This window comes from Globicephala melas, chromosome 7 (genome assembly GCF_963455315.2).
Source record: "Globicephala melas chromosome 7, mGloMel1.2, whole genome shotgun sequence".
NCBI classification, from domain to species: Eukaryota; Metazoa; Chordata; class Mammalia; order Artiodactyla; family Delphinidae; genus Globicephala; species Globicephala melas.
The window spans coordinates 65340406-65360113 of record NC_083320.1 but is presented as its reverse complement, the minus strand read 5'-3'; the positions used below and the strand labels follow the sequence as shown (position 1 = coordinate 65360113).

At 35.6% G+C, this 19708-nt stretch overlaps 1 protein-coding gene and 2 long non-coding RNA genes across 6 annotated transcripts in view; 2 read left to right on the top strand and 1 right to left on the bottom strand.

Moving 5' to 3' along the window:
• The window catches only part of SCN9A (sodium voltage-gated channel alpha subunit 9), an 86424-nt gene that overhangs the window by 54355 nt on the left and 12361 nt on the right, over positions 1–19708 (bottom strand). For 2 of the 4 annotated variants that reach the window (XM_060302328.1, XM_030852545.2), the window contains exons 7-15: positions 16971–17034; positions 15294–15435; positions 13018–13224; positions 11052–11339; positions 9841–10212; positions 6959–7088; positions 5510–5748; positions 3316–3489; positions 2214–2570 (exon numbers count right to left, since the gene is read on the bottom strand). In XM_060302328.1, the coding sequence (XP_060158311.1) occupies positions 2214–2570; positions 3316–3489; positions 5510–5748; positions 6959–7088; positions 9841–10212; positions 11052–11339; positions 13018–13224; positions 15294–15435; positions 16971–17034 (1973 nt within the window). The remainder of the gene's footprint in view (positions 1–2213; positions 2571–3315; positions 3490–5509; positions 5749–6958; positions 7089–9840; positions 10213–11051; positions 11340–13017; positions 13225–15293; positions 15436–16970; positions 17035–19708) is intronic. The other 2 variants (XM_060302329.1, XM_060302330.1) reach the window with 1 other exon arrangement.
• On the top strand, positions 392–12056 carry LOC132597612 (uncharacterized). The gene is made up of 4 exons (XR_009564614.2): positions 392–1334; positions 2319–2478; positions 7567–7791; positions 11237–12056. It is a non-coding gene; the product is annotated as an uncharacterized lncRNA (long non-coding RNA).
• LOC132597611 (uncharacterized) overlaps positions 13327–19708 on the top strand; it is a 32864-nt gene continuing 26482 nt past the window's right edge. The window contains exons 1-2 of the long non-coding RNA XR_009564612.1: positions 13327–14677; positions 16937–17098. This is a non-coding gene — a long non-coding RNA (uncharacterized lncRNA). The remainder of the gene's footprint in view (positions 14678–16936; positions 17099–19708) is intronic.

Below are 19708 nucleotides of genomic sequence, written 5' to 3'. Positions count from 1 at the left end.
GCAAAGTTCTGTTTGTGTGCAAACTATTTCTGTTTTTCCTCCTGGAAGTAAGGGTCCAGGTGAACTGAACATTGTGGAAAAAAAAAAAAAAGAATTCTTACAGAGGGCTAAAAATATGTAAATCATATTTTAAAAGTGTTTTATATAAAAAACAAAAAGATAATTGAAATAAACTTTCATTTAAGTCTCTTCACGGCCAAAAACATCTACCTCACATTTAAACAATCAAAATTAGATCAAACTGAGGAAAAGGGACTCACCCCTGATTTTGGTCACACCTAAAACAATTTCTCAGAAATGTAAGTAGAAAAGCACAAGTTAAAAATGTCTGTGTTGGGCTTCCCTGGCGCAGTAGTTGAGAATCTGCCTGCCAATGCAGGGGACATGGATTCGAGCCCTGGTCTGGGAAGATCCCACATGCCGCGGAGCAATTAGGCCCGTGAGCCACAACTACTGAGCCTGCGCGTCTGGAGCTTGTGCTCTGCAACAAGAGAGGCTGAGACAGTGAGATGCCCACGCACCGCAATGAAGAGTGGCCCCCGCTCGCCACAACTAGAGAAAGCCCACACACAAAAATGAAGACCCAACACAGCCAAAAATAAAAATAAATAAAAATTAAAAAAAAATGTCTGTGTTAATATGTCTAGTTTAAGAGAAGAATCTGAGAGGGAGGGGAAAAAGAAAAGCATAGAAAACAATTTGATGAATCATTAAGGAATTCGGAATTGGTTATTTTCATTTTGGTTTTTATTGTCAATGAAAAATATATTTCACTATGAAATGCATGTTTGTTTATGTGTATGTTTTAATAGGAATGTTGATGGGAAGCCAAGGGCTCATTTTACCCTTTAGTCTCCCTAATCAATGCAAATGTTAATAGATTTCTTTTTTTCCTTCAAATTTTTAATTAGATTTCATTTTTCCAGCTTTACTGAGAGATAATTGTCATACAACACTGTGTAAGTTTAAAGTGTACAACATGTTGATTTGATATCCTTATATATTAGGGAATACCTCCATCATGTCTCATAATTACCATTATTTTCTTGTGGTGAGAACATTTAAGTCTACTCTCTTAGCAACTTTCAAGTTGGCATGTGGGCTGCAAGGACAAAAAAAATGAGCAACTTATATTCAAGCCAGTGGGGAGTGAAGGTACTAACCATATGGCTATTATCACAGACAACCTCCTGGGATACCTGATGAACAGTCTAATGCTAGGTTGACCAACTAAACCAAACCAACATGGTGGCTTTGAAAACTGAATTGAGTCACTGAAGAGCATCTTATCCCAATTATCTCCTGCCTCTAAGCTTGAAAATTCCTACCAACGGGTACGTATAAGAAAGAAGGAAACAAACAGTGAAGGCGTACAAGCTAGGAAAATACTAATGGAGAAGCAGATCACTTGTAAAAGAGATGCTATAGAGCAGTAGTGGGCAAACTTTTTCTGTAAAAGGGCCCGGTAATAAATTGTTTAGGTTTTGTAGGACAAAGAATCTCTATGGAGACTACTCAGACCTGTCTGTGTAGAGTAAAACAGCCAAAGACAATATGTAAATGAATGAGCATGTCCGTGTTTCAATAAATTTTGTTTATGGAAACTGAAATTTGAATTTCATATAATTTCCATGTGTCAAAAAATATTTTTCTTTATATTTTTTTAACAATTTAAAAATGTAAAAAACATTTCAGTTTTGCAGGGCCATGCAAAAACAAGCAGTGTGTGGGATTTGGCCCATGGGCCATATTGTTTGCTGATACTTGTTATAGGTGCTAGTCTTATATGTGACTTTAACAGAGCAGGACTAGTCCTTCCATTTGCCTTGTTCCACTATAACTTCATTTTTGTTATTGTTAATTTAATCATATTCTGTTTACTAGTATAGCTTCACATTGGAATCAACACTTAAGAGACATGAAAACCACAGATGTAATTAATATGACATCACTATCAAAATGAAAGAATAAAATAGAACACTTTCCATTAAAATAAATATTGTGAAAAATATAAATATAGGTTATCTGGCACAGAAATGTAGACAATATTTCATTTTCTTTTCTGTTCTTCACTGAATTAAAATAGTCAATATTCCATTATAATTAACAGTTTTAGATCTAATTAATCCTATAATTATAAAAGTAACGGATCATATCATCATGTAACAATTTTCTATGGAGAATTTTAAATGTATGAACATCAGATTACATACCACCAGGTTTCCAATGACCATGACCATCATGTAAACAATAAGGCACATGGCTTGACCGGCGACCTCCATGCAGTCCCACATGGTCTCTATCCACTCTCCACACAGCACTCGGAACACAATCAGGAAGGAGTGGAAGAAGTCATTCATGTGCCAGCGTGGGAGTGTGCAGTCTTCATTGATCTTACAGACACATTCTTTGTAGCTCTTACCAAAGAGCTGCATGCCGACCACGGCAAAAATGAAGACGATGATGGCCAACACCAAGGTGAGGTTACCCAGAGCCCCCACTGAGTTACCAATGATCTTGATCAGCATGTTCAGTGTTGGCCAAGATTTTGCCAACTTGAAAACTCGGAGCTAAAAGTCAACACAAAGCTTAATATTAATTTTTATGAAAAAGTTCTCAATGTTTCTAATCTTGAATTTTGTTCCAAAATTTACTTCTAAAATATTGTCATTATTACCTAGCTAAAATCGATTATTTCTACTTTTCATTTTCATCTACTCTCAATATTCCTGTTATTTTGTTATACTTGCCACCATATAATTACCACACAAATTTTGAAGGAACTGTAATTTTAGTTCAGGATTGTTATAGAACCTCTATCAGATATTATACCCTTTAAATTGAAAATTTATCCTTAATTCTATTTTCTGATACTTTCATAATTTTTTTCATGCTGACATAGGGAGAAAGCCTAACATGTTAGAGGAAAAAACATTAGAAAGTCTTTACTTTTTAATATTTTTGATATCAGAGAACAATTTTGAGGGTATAATCTTTAATTATCAAATACACAAAGTAATGAACATATTATAATGGTTGAAATTCTATAAACCATAAGCTTATTGCGATATAAATCATTGCCCTACCATTATACTAGCATACAACTGAGTATGTCTTCAAGATCCTAAAATTAAGATATCTCTGTGATTTTGAGCTCTAAGTACATGTTACTGAATGGGCTTTATTTTATTAGATATTGAGACCTAATCTTGTCTTTTGATTCAAACCTCCAAAAGTTTTAAATGATAATAATGCAAAACCAAAGAAACACCCCTTTATATATAGAATATAATGGTAAGGTTGGTCTATATTTACCAGTCTGAATGATCGTAGAACTGACAATCCTTCCACATCTGCTAGAAAAAGCTCCACTAAGCTTAAAGTCACAATAAGACTGTCAAAAATATTCCATCCTACTTGGAAGTACTCATATGGATCCATGGCAATTAGTTTTAAAACCATTTCAGCTGCAAAGATGCCAGTAAAGACCTATATGAAAAATATAATATTTTTCTAGTATTATTAGAAGGTATGGAATCAAGCTAACGATAATAATGACTATATGTTTAGCATTTACTGTGTTTCAGACAATGTGCTAGATACTTTATAAACATATTATTATTTCATTCAATCCTACAAACCAAGTATCACTAGTCCTATAGCTCTAATACAAGCATTGAAGGGTCATGAAGCTCTAACTCACCTATCAGTTCTCATCACCTTTAGATAGCATCATAGAAAAGCACACTAAAATTTCAGATAAATAAAACCTTTGAAAATTAACACAGGCAATCTTTGCAAAACAAGTTTTGTGCGTCAACAAGTTATTCTGGAAGATAATATAAAGGAAACAGACTGATACAAAAATTTTGAACCAGGCTTTTCTTCTGATCTGACTACTCTTAAGGTAATAAGGAACAAACTGACTCACTCTTTAAAGATTTATCAGTAAAGGACAAAGTATTTAATTGATACAGTAGCAGGTAAAGTAAGACTGCCAAAGCTTTGACACAAAAGTGCATCACAAAACATCATTAATTCATGACATGGCATCTAAGGACTCATTTAAAAAGGCAACAGTGAAAGACTTATGAATCATTCGGGTACAATTTGATTCAAAGAAACTAAGCAAAGAAGGTTCAAAGGGAAATAGTTAGCTCTATAACTGCGTGAGTCATTTTTAAAATAATGCAGCATCAGGAAGACTAGCAGGGACCACCCAGACTTGGGATCGTAGTTATAGACAAGAAACATGGTGAGTCTCTTTTGGATTCACAGTGATGCAGTCAACTCAGTAAGAAGGTACTGATTTTCATAATCTGGACCTCTACCAACAATTAGAAACTAGACAGTCCTGCCTTTTTCCAGTGAGGAATAGAAAGAAAGAAGAATGCTAACTTAAAGCACATGAGTTTTAAACATCCTGACTGGGAACATTCATAAGAAATTTTAGAGAGACGATCAACTCAGAAACACTCTTTGACTTCAAAGATCGATTGGTTTGGGACTACGGCAAAAGTAAAATTATCTTATACAGACATTTGCAAAGACATCCAGAGTTTTTTATGATTTATGAAGAGTCATAAGTTGGGACCTTTTGGCTGTGAAATAGTACTTCTGCCTGGTTCATGCAGATTGTTGGAAACTAGCCCTTTCTATTTGCCGTAAGGCATTAATTAACTTGAGTGTGATCAACACTGCACATTAAAGAGCATCAACTTTCTTACTAGAATCCTTCTAGTCTGCCCTTATGTCTTCTGTGTCTAGTTTAATCATTCTAGTTTCTAAATATTCTTGTTCTTAAGGCTTGTTTCTGCTGATTCATTGAAAGCATGATGGTGATGATGACAATAGGTTTGATTTGTTGAGTACTTACTATATGCCAGGATGATGAGTAGAAAGTTTTTATTCCTCTCAATAATATGATATATAAAATATTATTATCGTTATATTAAAGAATTATTATTTTATAAAGTATTATAATTATATAAATGAGAAAATTAAAGATTATAGATATTAAAACATTTTCCCAAGGTCATATAACCAGTAAGAGGCAAAACCAAGATTCAAACTCAGGACTTTGGGCCTCCAAAGGTCTAGATTCTTTACCTATTATGTCAAAACAAAGTATCCATAGCTTTTCTGAAAACATGTAGGGTATGTACTCACAAGGAAGCTGCAGTGTAATTATAAAATGGGTAAGGAAGTATCAAATTTTCAAAGTGTTGCTGCTAAGAGACATGCCAGCAGAAAAACAGAACACACTATCAACTCCCAAGATGTGACTCGTTATGGAAATAGTATTGTTACTTATAGGCCTCAATATTACTGCAAAATTATTTAAAAATAGTAACTATCACCAGAAACTTGACTCTGTACAATGATTCATACTGTGAATTCTGAAGATGCCTAATTACCTAGCTAAATATCCATCTGACTTCAAAAAAAGAAACGACAATCATGACAAAGAGAGCAGCTCTGGGAACATAACTCACATTAAGAGACTTACCAAATTTCCCACAGTGAGCACGTTTTTGAATTCATCAGTCATTGGGTGATGTTCCATAGCCATGAACAGAGTGTTTAAAACTATGCAAATGGTAATAGCAAGATCTACAAAAGGATCCATTACAATAAAATAGATAAGTCTTTTGAATTTTATCCAATATGGAGAGCAATTCCAGATCAAGAATGTGTGTGCAAATCTGTACCACCAAGGTGGACATTTTTGTCTGGACTCCTCGAGTTCTGGGAGAAAAAACAACAGAGAACACCAAGTCAATCATTTGCATATTGTACACTTTTTATTCCTCACAAGATACAAATCAGCAGTATACTTTAACACTGAAACAAGTCTTCTTGCAAATTTAACAGTAGACTTTGCAAATTTAACAGTACTGTTTCTATGAAAGCATAGCATGTTACATACAAATCTTTGATCACACATTCATTTACTAGATCAACCAAGGAGAAGGCAGTGAAATTAATGAATGAGAGCAGATATGGATATCTCTGAGAGAAACATATACTTAACATATGACAGTAAACAAGAGAAATGATGTTTTCTTAATGGAGATATGTATATTTTTAAGATAAATGTATGTATACCAGTATACATACTTTCCCCTGTGTCCTTAACCCATTACGACAATAATACACTTCTACTCTCTCCAGGAAAAGCTCTTGCTAGTTCACAGGTGAAAACAATCCCAGAACCAAGAGACTGGAAATAATTTATAGAGTGACTCATGCTATAGGCACTAAACACCATTAGCCCATTTAGTTCTCATCATAAATTTAGGAGGTGGGTGAAAACTTTGACTGGGCCCATCATGGGTATGTCGGGGGATGAGGTGGTAGCCCATGGACAAGGTAAGACCTGGGGCACATTGTGGGGAGAGAAGGTGGGAGCCAACACATTTTTTAAATTGCCACCCTTTGACCGGCCACTACTATTCACATCATATTCTCTGAACTGCTTTCTCTAATTCCTTTGGATCACAATCTTAACAGATGTCATATCACATGTTACCATTTTGCAATTTTATAGAAGGTGCTCAGAGGCAGCACTGTATAAACACCTGGAAGTTTGTATTATTTTCTCACATTTTAGAAAGATGATCAATTCCAAGAGACTAGGTAAAGTTTCGAAGAATACATAGTGAGAGAACCACACAGGCCTGGGTTAACCACCCTTTCTTCATTTAGTACCATAAAGCTATCTATCTTTGAAAGGCATATCACCCAAAGCCTGTCTTTAATCACAAATAACTTTATCCACTTTTTAAGCACATAAAGACAATTCCTTTAGTGTCCATTGGTTAGCCTTACCATTGTTTATAACCATTTTATATTCTTTGAATTCTTTCTAAGAACTTGCTATATCTATTTAAGGCTGACTAGGACTTACCTGAATTTTGTTAAAAATCTGTATGGTAAAGAGAATATTATTCCATACCTTCTACAGTGTTTGTTAATATGCTTGCCCTACTCATTGCCCTTTGTCTGAGATTGGGATCATTCAACATATCCTCAGAAAGGAGGTAAGAACTGGAACGTCTTTTCTTGTGTATTTGATTGTTTGTACCCTGAAAAAAAGAAAGATGATTAATTACAGTTTTAAGAATGGAATTCTAATAAATTGTAGGTAGAAAATAAAATCTTGCTCACATAGTTGTAGTGAATAATTAAAAGTAGAGTCTAGATTGTTGATTTGAATCATGGCTCTGCTACTTACAGGCTGTGTATCATAGGAGAGTTACTTAACCTCTCTGTCTCCATTTCATCATTGGTAAAATGGGGATTATCATAGCACTTGCCTTACAATCTTGCTATGAGTATTAAATGAATTAGTACTTAGGAAATAAAAAATAAAATGAGCTGCTTTTATTGTTAAATTCACTATCATTATCTATCTTTCAGGGTTTCCAATTTATTCAGATAGTTTTACTATGTAAGAATCCTACATGTAAACAGCTAAACAATTGTTGTAAGTGGCGTGTGTGTAAAGGGGTAGAACCTAGATTTCTAGGTTAAATTAAATTTCTGTAATTATTCTTTGTTAAGGTTCAGCAATAACAGAGGCAACTGTAATGACTGTTTCTCACTGCCAAGGAAGATCTCATGAACTGCTCTGAGGCTATGAGGATAAATGACTCAGTTGGAAAAGGACAATTAAGACTGATGGAAACTGTAGGAAAATGGAGAATATAAGCTCCATCTAAAAGAGGTGACCACTCTCCAGCTCTAAAGCATTGCTGCTATGCAGGAATATGAGCTCAGTCTTACCAGGTATACCCATTTTCATGTGAAGATGTCTTATTTCTAAATCTTAGCAACTAATTCAAAGTTAAAACACTATGCCAGTTCAGTGCAGGCCAACAATACACACACACACACATGCTCACACACATATATATACATACAAACAACTATACAAGTCTACATTTATCATCTATCTATCTAGATGTGTGTGGTATGCATGTACATGTGTATACACACACACACACCATTCTACATATATATAAATATACAGATCTAGAGTTGTAAAGTTGTACAGTTGTTTAGATATAGTTATATTTGTGTATATATTAAAACACTGACAAACAGGCAAAAATATATGTATGTGTGTATGTATGCATGTATGTGTATGTGCAAAGACACACACACATATCTGCAGGTGGCTTTATATAGAAATCTTTCTATAACCATGTTTTCTCTGATATACTCTCTAATTTACTGACTTTCCAGAAGCAGAGATTTCTTTTTCCCCCAAACAATCAGCTGTGTTGATTAAATAATTTGTTCTCCATGTAGACATGTCTCAGGTGTCAAGTTTATATTATTTCTCATGCAATTTTTTCATCTAAACTGTACATTATTCCACACTATTATGTTTTGCATTTCTATTGAATCTTAAAGTATCCACCAATTACTCAAGTTTTGTAGTTTTAGTTTCAGGATTTAGAGTGCTACTGATTTTTCTGTGGGTAAAAATAAAGTATTAAATGAAACATTTCATTTAAAAATAGGAACTAATCTCCAAATCTGATACACATTATATAATCTTTTACAGGTAATACACATTGTTGAAAAGCAAAACACAACAAAGATCTGATTCTATGGAAACTTAACATGCTCGTTTGATAAGGAAAAATACCTTCACAGAGGGTTGAAGCTGTATCATGCAAGCATAGAGGTCACAGGTGACCTAAAAGCACATGCATTCTTTCAAACCAAACGAAAATATGTGTGTGGCCATGGGTCTGATGGAACTTTATTCTCACTTGAAATACTACATTGTCTGCAACTGTGAATTTATGAATCGGTAGCCCAAGTTCAAAGTCAAAGCCTTGCTGATACTGAGTAATGCAGTGTAACATAGTGAGTGGCCTTAAGAGGTTACCTAGATACTCCATAAACCAGAAAGACTTTCAAGCCTCATCACACCCTTTTCTCAAACCACTCAATGATTCCTAAACTCTTGAAACTGTTGTTTTGGAAAGGTGTTTTGTTTTTGTCTTTATATATATACGTTTGCATTTCTGTATGTGTTTTGGATATTATGTTTTTATTCATAGGTTCCAGATAAAAGAGTTTTGTTGTTTTTTAATGAAAACAGTAAGTTTCATTTATGTATGGGAAAAAGCACACTTATTCTAAATTATTTCCAAGAAGCCTACCACACATTGGAGAGGAAGTATGGTGGTTAAAAGCACAAGCTTTGAAATAGAGGGTCTCTGTTTGAACTTTAGGACTACCATTTATTAGCTGAGTGACCTTGCACAAACTGCTTTATTTCCCTGTGCCATTTGTAAAACAGGGATAATAATATATCACCTCATAGGGCTATTGTAAATACTAATGTGTCTGCTATTATTATTACTATTACTGATTATTAACAACTCAAATAAGATCCTTGCAATAAGGTATATATTAAGTAGTGACTCGAAAAAAATAGCAGTAGGTGACAAATAATCCAAATTTCCTTAGAGACATGGGACCTGTTATCAACTAATAAGATCAGCATTATCAATGCACTTTGTGCTGATACATAGATCTTTTATAAATTATTTTCTAAGGGGATGATTCATAATCAAGTACAGTAACAGAAGATAAGTACCTTTTTTCAAAAATGGGGTTTTAAATATCTTGGAATTAGATACCTATAACAATAGTATGAGGAATATGTTAATCAGTTAAAGGTGTGTTTCTAACATAAAAGGTATTGCAAGATGCAGAGGCATTCACAGGACCAGAGAGAAGGCACCTCCAGCAGAGAGACTGATGGATGCAAGAGTAAGGGCCGAGCCATGCCTGAGGTATTTAAAACGTCCTTACACTGTCATCAGAAGTTGCCTTATCTATTATCACCTCTGGCAGAAGCTGTCCATTGGGGAGCATGAGGGCTGAGGGTCCATCCACCAAGGAGACCACACCATTGCAGTCCACGGCGCTGTGCATCTTCCTGTTCACCGGCAGCCCTGGGGGGGACCTACTGGCTTGGCTGATATTACTGCTGCGCCGCTCCCGAGGTCTGTGGGGCACGAACAGTGAGCCCCTTCTGCTCTCATTGTCCCCAAAGATGCTATGCTCGTCGTCAGCAAATTCAGTCTCAGATCCAATATCTTTTCCTCGACCTTTGAAACTAAAAAGACTTGTTCTGCTACTTCGCCTTGCAGAAAACAAGGAGCCATGAATGCTGAGTGGTGACTGCAGAAAAAATAAGAGATGACACGTATCTGCTGAAGCACCCCAAAACAGAAGTTCATTTCCCATAACTTACACTGAGACCACTGGCTTGAGGGCAGGTGGCTCTGTACAGGTTTAAATGAAACTGCATATTCTTTGGAAGTATCTAATTGAATAAACATTAGTGCTTGCTATATACAGGACAAGGTGGTAGGCATAGTGAATAATGGAAAATGGGTATGACAGGGTCGTTACCTTAAAACTAGCTTGGACTGCTCTTGTCATATTTCTTTTTATTGATATCACATGTATTCAAGTTCTGTCTCCCCAACCAGATTATGAAATCTTTGAAGGCAGGGACTTTTATTTTGTATGTATCTGGAAGGGTCTTACAGACTTAAGTAGTAGAAGATAGAAATTTTAAATGATGATGTAGATAAAAAGGATAGGAATTCTGCGTGGGTAACTGAAGAGCAGATTGGGAAGAGTGGAGAGGACAGAGGAATCTTTGTGGATGGGTGGCACCTAAGCTAATGGATAAAGAATGAGTGGTCCTATGCCAGGAGGCAAACAAGGAAGAAAATCATCCCACTTAGAGGAAACCATGTGTAACAAGTAATAAAGGAATGAAAATATAGGGCATGTAGGTGAGAGTAAACAATCATGGGGGACTGAGGGTACATGAAGGTTGAGAAAGGTAGGACTGAGGTGAAGCCAGTCCATGGCATTGACAAGATGTGGGTCTTGTTCTGTAGTCAGTGGCTACAACAATTCACTCCTCTCCTGAGGTCCCTTCCCTCAGAACACTTTGCTCTATGATGCCACCTCTGGTGATATGCATGTGACGGTGTCAGTGGTACCTGGTTAGGGGTAGAAAATCTCTTTTCACGTGCTCGCCTATGACCTTCAACACCAAGGTGGAAACTTTTTCTCCTGATGCTCTCCTCGGATTCCGATTTGGACAATTTCTCATCATCTCCCTTTTCTTCCCCAATGGAGAGTTTCTTTTGATTATTTTTCTTTCTTCTGTTTCTTCTTTCTTTAGCACTTTTAGAGCTCATTTTGGATGTTTCGGAAGAACTCTCGGAGAGGCCCATTATCCGGCTTCTCTCAATGCTTGTATATTCAGCTGCTGCCATTGCTATTGCCTGTTGCACCAAGAGGTTACACACACAGTGAGTCATTTCCAAAGTCTGGGAAACCCTATTATGGGGCACCTGTTTACTACAAATTCAGTTACACTGTTCATGTAATCACGTCCCTTGTAAGGGAAGTAATGTCGTTTCCTTTGCACTCTGAATAGAGAGCTTACAAAATCTATGTTTATTGCTTCTCCTGCATTGTAATAAAGCCATACTGTGCCTTGAAGTTAAACTATTACATACTATTACTATATAGTAAAGCAATTTAAGTAGTATATGTGGAATTTTAAATTGTATACGTAAAAGTTTTAATTTTAGGTAATTCTGGGTCATAAAACACATAAACCATGTAAAAGTTTTAATTTTAGGTAATTCTGGGTCATAGAACACATAAACCATGTGATAATTCATTTGTATATCTTGTTCGGGTAATTAACTCAATATTATCAATAAATTCAGGTACAGCTATACTTTAATGAAGAATGAATTATTTGCAAATAAAAAATTATTACAGAATAATATCTCAAGAAAATGAAAGAGCCTTTTAGGGGTTCTCTAGGAAATTCCTGGGATAGCCTAGTGCTACCCCTTTTATAAAAATTAAATTTTTATTATTAAAGTAAAATAATCCTTGTAAAAATTTGGAAAATAAAGATATTGTGAATAAAAAACAAAAATCAGTCAGAAACCTACATCCTAGCAATAATTGGTGTTAACATTTCTTCCACTCTTTATATATATAATTTTTAAATTGTTTGTATCCTATATTCTATTTTGTATTCTACAACTTAATATATTGTTATATTAATACCTTTTCCTGTCATAATATTCTTAAAACACATCATTTTATGGCCGAATAATACTCCACAACACAAACATATCATAGTCCTCTTAACCATTTTCTAATTTTTGGAAATTTGGAAAATGCTTTCTGATTTTTAATATTATTAAAATACTGTCCTGAACATCTTTCTGCTTCAAAGTTTCTCCGCATCACAGATTACTACCCTCCCCCAAATAGGTTAGATTGCTTGAAGAGATTTGCTAGGTCAAATCATCAAACACGTGTGGAATATTTGAAATTTTGGTTCTCTTAGTACAAGCCTCCTCAAACTTTTCCACTGAAGTACCCCTTTGGAGGCAGAAGTAAGGAGAAATCCTCAAGAATTTGTGACTTAACCTAAAGTGGGCACAATCTTAAGTATGATTTTCTTAACATCTCACACGTTATCTTAAAATCCTTGCAACATTAACCAAAACTGATGAACATTTTGCTTTCTACCCCACAGAGTATCTAACTTTAACATCAAATAATTTTCCCTAAACATTTGTGTACAATTGTTACTCTGGGGAAATACATCATATACGTTCTGGGACTTTGCATAATGCCGTACACACAGAGAAATTGTGAGTAACAGGTTTAGGAGGAAGATTTTAGAACATTCTCCTTGCTGGAGTGAGCTGATTATGTGGGAAGGTGGAATGGGGCAGATGTCAGTTCTAACTCAATCCAGAATTGCTTCCTTTGACCACACCAGAATGAAAATTCAGTTTTCACTTATAAAAATGAAAGGAAACCAGGAAGGAAAATCTCCCCGGGGAAGGCTGAGCATAGGCCACAGGGCTTCTGCTGTTTCCGCTGCTTTTCTACTTCTAGGAAGAATTTTAAATCAAATAACAATACCTCAGCTTCCTCTTGCTCTTTTTTAAGTCGATCTAACATCTGTTGAAATTCTAACTCTTTCTGCCTAGCTTCTTCGATGTTTGCCTGGTTCTGTTCTTCATAGGCCATGGCAACCACTGCCAGGATCAAGTTTATTAGATAAAAGGATCCCAGGAAAATCACCACAACAAAGAAGATCATGTAGGTTTTCCCAGCAGCACGCAGTGTCTAGGGAAAAATGGTAATTATTATTTTAATAACACAAAGGGTTTTTTTGGTAAATCATTTCAACTTGAATGGCATATTAGGTATGTAAATCGTACAGCTCTGTATACTCTCATGTTATCAAAAATATAAAGGAATAAAATTGTATCTTCATCGAAAACAATCAGTATTAAAATACACACTTTTTCAGTACAAAAGATATAGCAATTAATTAAGCTTGTACTGAAATTAAGTGTGATTCTTGACTATTAGTAAGCATAATAATAACCCTGGATCTTTTCTCCCCTAATCTGAAAATTACTCAAAAACTAGCTGCTTTACTCATTTTCAAATTATAGGACTAGACAATTTCCATAGTATCATTTACTGATAAAATTATATCTTTAAGAAGTATTAATGATTATGTTAACACAAGGTAGATAGCCTTATTATATGAATTTATGCATTCATCTTTTATGTATTTTAAATCAACATTTATTAAAAATTTTTAAATGTAATACATGGTAAAAAATTCAAATGGTACAAACAGATATTAAATGAAAAATAAGTCTCTCTATTCTATCTCTGATGCGTGGTAACTCAATTGCCTTTTCTATCAGTTACTGTTCTTACTGATTTCTTCTTTTGGATAAATTCTTTGTAGTGGAATTCTTAGGTCAACAGGTATATTCATTTTAATTTTCATAGAAATTGCCATGATATCTTCTCCAGTGGTTCCCAGACATGTGTGAGAAAGTCTACCTCCCCACATCTAGTCAGACAGTATCTCTCCTTTGATCAACTTTTTGATTTTGGTCATTCCGACAGGTGAAAAGTTAAATGTCACTCCAGTTTTAATTTGCAGTAAAGGTGAGTATCTTTTTGCATACTTAAAAAGTCACTTGTATTTCTTTTTTTTCCTGTGAAGTAAGATTTTTATATAATTTCTACATTCACTTATAATATTCTCAGAAATTAAACAGACATAAAACAGGCCAAAAGAAGAATCTGTAGCAATTTGAGAAGTGATTCACTATTTTTTATAATATAGAATAATCATTTTTGATCTCCTTCCTCTTGGGGTTGGGTACTGATAACATATAGGTGAAAAGATAGAGCCACAATCCCAAGAGGATCACATGTAAGTTAGAGAGGAGATGTTCACATGAATGAAGAATTCCAGTACAAGAGATGGATGCTATAAACTGAAGAACAAAGGGCATGGAGGTGTAGAAGAAGGAACAAGTGAGTTGAGAGAGAAAAACTCAGAGACATGAATTGAGTCTTCCATTCTCATATTAGTTTGCTCAGGCTGCCATAACAAAATGCTATAAATTGGGTAACTTAAAAAACAGAAATCTATTTTCTCAGTCCTAGGGGATTGAAATCCAAGATCAAAGTATTGGCAGGTTTGGTTTCTCCTGTGGTCTCTCCCCTTGGCTTGTGGATGGCTACCTTCTCACTGAGTCCTCACAAGGTATTTTCTCTGTGTATGTGTGTATCTCTACTCATGTTCTAATGTTTCCTTCTTATAAGGACATCAGATAGGTTTAGGACCCACCCTAATAGCCTCATTTTAGTTACCGCTTTAAAGGCCCTAACTCTAAATATAGTCATTCTAAGGTACTGGGAGTTAGGACTTCAACATATGAATTTGGGGGAGATACTATTCAGTCCAGAACAACTGTACATGGGAGTGCACAAAATAAAGAACAGTGAGCACAGGAGAGCCTGATGTTTAGGGCACTGCAGGCAGGGAGGCAAGTGTGGAAAGCATAGCATGTGTAGGAGTGCTGTGAGAGAACATTACAGTATATTTCTTGCTATTTACCTAGGACCCCGTGGGATGCTATATTCAGAAAGGGGGAAAGAGATCTAGAGATCAAAAAGCCCAGAAGAGTAAGAAAATAATTTATGATTTAAGAACTATCCATTCTAATAGTGCTGGAAATAGAACATGTCTATTTTAGTACTAAGACAATAGAGTTTTCTCCATTCTAAATTGAATAAAACATCTCATATATAAGGCTGGTAAGGAACATACATCAGATTTTTGTGCAATGAATGCAATGAATGTTTCTCTTGGCACTCACCTGTTGGTAAAGGTTTTCCCAGTAATCCTGGGTCATTAGCCGAAACAAGGCTAAGAAGGCCCAACTGAAAGTATCGAAGCTCGTGTAGCCATAATCAGGGTTCTTGCCAACCTTCACACAGGTGTACCCTTCTGGACACTGACTACATGTGAAAAAGGATATCAGAAGTCAGAGTACCTTCAGGATGCAAGCTAAAGGGTACTACAGAGAAGGCGGAAACTCAAGGTTTCCTTTCCAGGGGGACAATATTGAATAATGATTAAGAACACATTATTTGGAGTCAGCAAGAACTGGGTTTGAATCCCATCCTTACTTTTTACTAGTTGTTGACTTTGTCAAATTACTTAAAATTCTCCAAGGCCGGGTTCCTTCTTTCTGTGAGACAAGATAATAATACCTACCTCCAAAGGTTAAAAGTTGAAGGAAATATATATATATATATATATTATTTATATATAAATATATTTATATATTTAATATAATATATAATATATATTATTTATATATAAATATATTATCATATATTATATTATATATATTATTTATATATAAATGTATATATTATTATATATAAATATATATTTATATATACATAAATGTATATATTATTTATATATAAATATATATATTTATATATATATTTATATATATAGTCTTATATATTTTCCTTCAACCTCCAAAGGTTAGGACTGTTATTAAGTTTAAAGAAGAGAATGTATGCAAATTACCTAGCCTAGTTCCTGCACATAGAAAGCATTTAATAAATGGTAGCTGCTATTAGTATCATCATCAACATCCATCATTAAGACTTGGAAACTTTCACCAGATGTCATATAGTAGTTCTTGTACCCATAAAGATTGATATATAGGCCTCGAATAAAATTGTCTCCCCAAATTATTCTTGGGGTGAATTAGAATCAAGAACAGTCAATAGATAACAATTGTGTAAGTACATAGAGATTTTTAGTTTAAGACTTTTTTTCTCTTTAAAGTTAGTGGATTGGTATCCATGATGTCAAATAAACACAGTGTTCTGAGGTGTCTTTAGGAGCAGCAACCTTATCTTGTTTGTTTTTATGTTTCCACTGTACCCAGAGCCTCCTCCTAGGCAGGGGGCAGTGCAAGAACAAAGGCCCTGCAGCAGAAATAAAGTCGGTGTGTGGGAGAAAGAACAAAATGGGTACTTACATAAACACGACATTCTTAAAATATCTTTACCCCAGTCCATGGGATCCTTTTGTTTAGAGTGGCCAAACTGTCACTGCATTCTGTCACCTATGAACCATACTTGATGGGAGAATGAGTATAATTTGGGGATGGAAAGAAAAGTTGATTTTGTCACTCTTCTTCCCAGAAAGAAGAAAGGCTGGAAATTATCCATCCAACTTTTGGTGGGGTTTTTTGGAAGTAATTTTTTTCTACTTTCTTAGGATGTATATGATTTGTATCTTGTTTTAATTCAAGCACTACCTCAAAGTATTGCTTTCAAATGTATGGTATGCATTAACCATGAAAGTTTTAAACTCTGGACTCACTGTGGGACAGAATGAGTCAAAAAATGCCATGAAATATACAAAAATAATATAGAATCAAAGGTTCTTATTAGCAAACTGATTGAGTTTGATTTTTCTTTTTTTCCCCAGCCTTTGGACTAAACTGAAAACAAATATTACGTACCCTGAATCGGTGCTGAAACCACAAAGGAGAGCATCTTTGGATCCCTCCAAGTAATAAAAATATTCTGTTCAGAAAGAAATTGAACAATATAACATTATGGAGTGTAAGCTTTAAGAGTGACACAGCAGGTCAGTTAATTAATATAGATATATTTACAAACATATTCAGGCCCAGTGCCAGGCAATAGGCATTCATTTATTTATTGTATTCTTATATATTTTCCTTCAAATATTTGTCAATAACCTCTTATGGGCCAGGCAGTGAATATGATGACAAACATGATAAATAAGATCATCAATTTTATGAAGCTTTCTTTATGTTTAGGTAACGGTGGCGGTTGGGGATGGAGAAAGACACTTAACAAGTAAATATACAAGGTATTTTCACATAGGGATAAATGCCCTAAAGAAAATAAATTAAGACAATGTGACAAAATGTGGTCAGGGAAGTCTTTTCTAAAGAGATGACATTCGAGCTGGAACCTAAATGCTACAGAGAAGCCAGCCATTCGAGGACCCTCGTGAGACATCTTGACAGAGTGAAGAGCAAAGAGCAAAACCCCAAGGTAGAAATGAAGTTGGTATATGGAAACAAAAAAGCAAAATGGCCAGCTCAGTTATAGTGCAGTGAGTGGGGAGGACTGTGGTGTCAGAGGTAGGCCGGGGCCACGTAGCAAGGCTTTGCATGCCATGGAAAGGAGTTTGGATTGTAAGTGTGATAGGAAGTAATAGAAGTAGGAAGTAGAGATGTGAGACAATAATTAACATTTCTGAATGTTGCTGTGGCTGCTTTGTGGACTATGGACTATAGGAGGGCAAGTGTGGAAGCAGGGATACAAGCTAAGTGACTACAGTGACAGGTGACATGGCTACGATTCAGAGAGTAGCCATGGATACGGAGAGAAGGGGATAGAATCAAGCGGACGGGATGTGTTGACGGAGTGCATGTGGGGTATGTGGAAGAGAGGAGACACAAGGATGTATCAGCTGGTCAAGAGTGGTACCAGTTACTGGGATAAGGAAGAGTGGGGCACAGAATGGCCTGAAGGACAACCAGGAGCTCCGTTTTAGCTGTGCTCCACGTGAGATGATTATTAGGTATTAAATTATATTTGTCAAGTAAGTGACTGGATTGATATGAGTCTTGAGGTCAGTGAAGGTATCAACTATGGAGATACAAAGAAGGGCGTCATCGTCAGGCCATGGGACCTGATGAGTTAACCCAGAGAGAAAGTGGAGCTGGGGAAGGGGAGGGAAAGAGAAGGAAAAGAGCCCCCAGCTCAGCCCCAAGTATTCCAGAAGGGGTACAGTTGGCAAGGCAACACTATAAGTGAAGGAAATTTATTTTCTGAAATTCTCTCATTGTTTACTCACCAATCAACATCTATTTAGGACTTACTAAGTTCTGGATGTTGAGGATACAGAACTGAAATAAATGTACATTTTCCCCTTTCATGGTACCCTCTGTGCCCATTTTCAGGTGCAAAGGAACTCATAACTCTTCCTTTATTTACTATAATGACTTATTCTTAATACAGGGGGCTGATCCAAACCTATACAGTAAAGGTATAAAGGACAAAAAGAATTTTTTTAATAAGAGCCCAACTTCCTATCTGGCTCAAGTCAAAATAAATAAAGATGTAATTTCTAGGAGGCTCTGGAGTAACAGCAGAACGAAGACTTTGAAGTCAGATGTACTTGGATTTGAATATTGTTTCTACCCCTTCCTGTGTAGGTGAATTACTTTTCACTTTAAGATTTAGCTTCTGCATCTGTAAAATGTGGGTAAGAACACCTACTTTGTAGAGCTGTTGAATTAGTACTAATAGGTTATGGCATGTAAAACACTTAACACAGTGACCCACACTTTCTACATCAATGCTAAAAGAGCAGCAGCTCTTATTAAACAACTTCAGATAAGACTAACTGACTTATATGCCATCGTTTGGTCTTATGTAGAAGACACAAATATTAGAAGACACAAATAAACCAATAAGGCCTCTTAGTTTGGGGTGAAAACTCTCAGTGTTCATTTTTGCAGAAAATCCTGTGCCTTGGGGAGGGTAGGCATGGCAGAATGAGGATGGAGGAGGTGATCATGCAACGTTTTATACATAAACCTCTGAGATATTTTTATTATGGAAGGATTACTTTAGAGTTATCCTTTAAAGAAATACCAGTTCACATTTACCAATCACTGAGGAGTTGCTTTATAAAAGTAGGCTCTAGAGCTGCCTGTACGGGCATGTTGCAGGGCTAACATGTCAATTCAATACACGAATGGTGAAAGGTGAAGCAATGGGAGTAGCTCACTCTGGTCTTGTAGAACACTTGAAAATAATTCCCAAACAAATAAACAGTAAATTATTAGGATAATTAGCCTCAAGAGAATTTAAGGTTAACATGTAAAGGGAAGATGTAATACCAAGAGAAGAATTCCTCTTTTGCACTGCCAGCCAATGATCCCACCTCACATTTTTCTGTGGAAATAAAAGCCACTGGGCTTGACTTAATCCTCCTGAGATTACGCTGGAGCCTGCTCTTCCATCTTTCCTCCTGCTTCTACGGTGGAGATGTCTCTCCCCTTCGCTCTCCCACTTTCTCAAGGACTTGCTCTCCCCCGCTCTCCTGAATTATTAATCCATATTTTACTACTCATTCATTTATAGCACTAGAAAAACATCCCTATCAAAATCCATCTTTTAAAAAAATGCCGGCCATTGCCCCTGTTATTCTGAT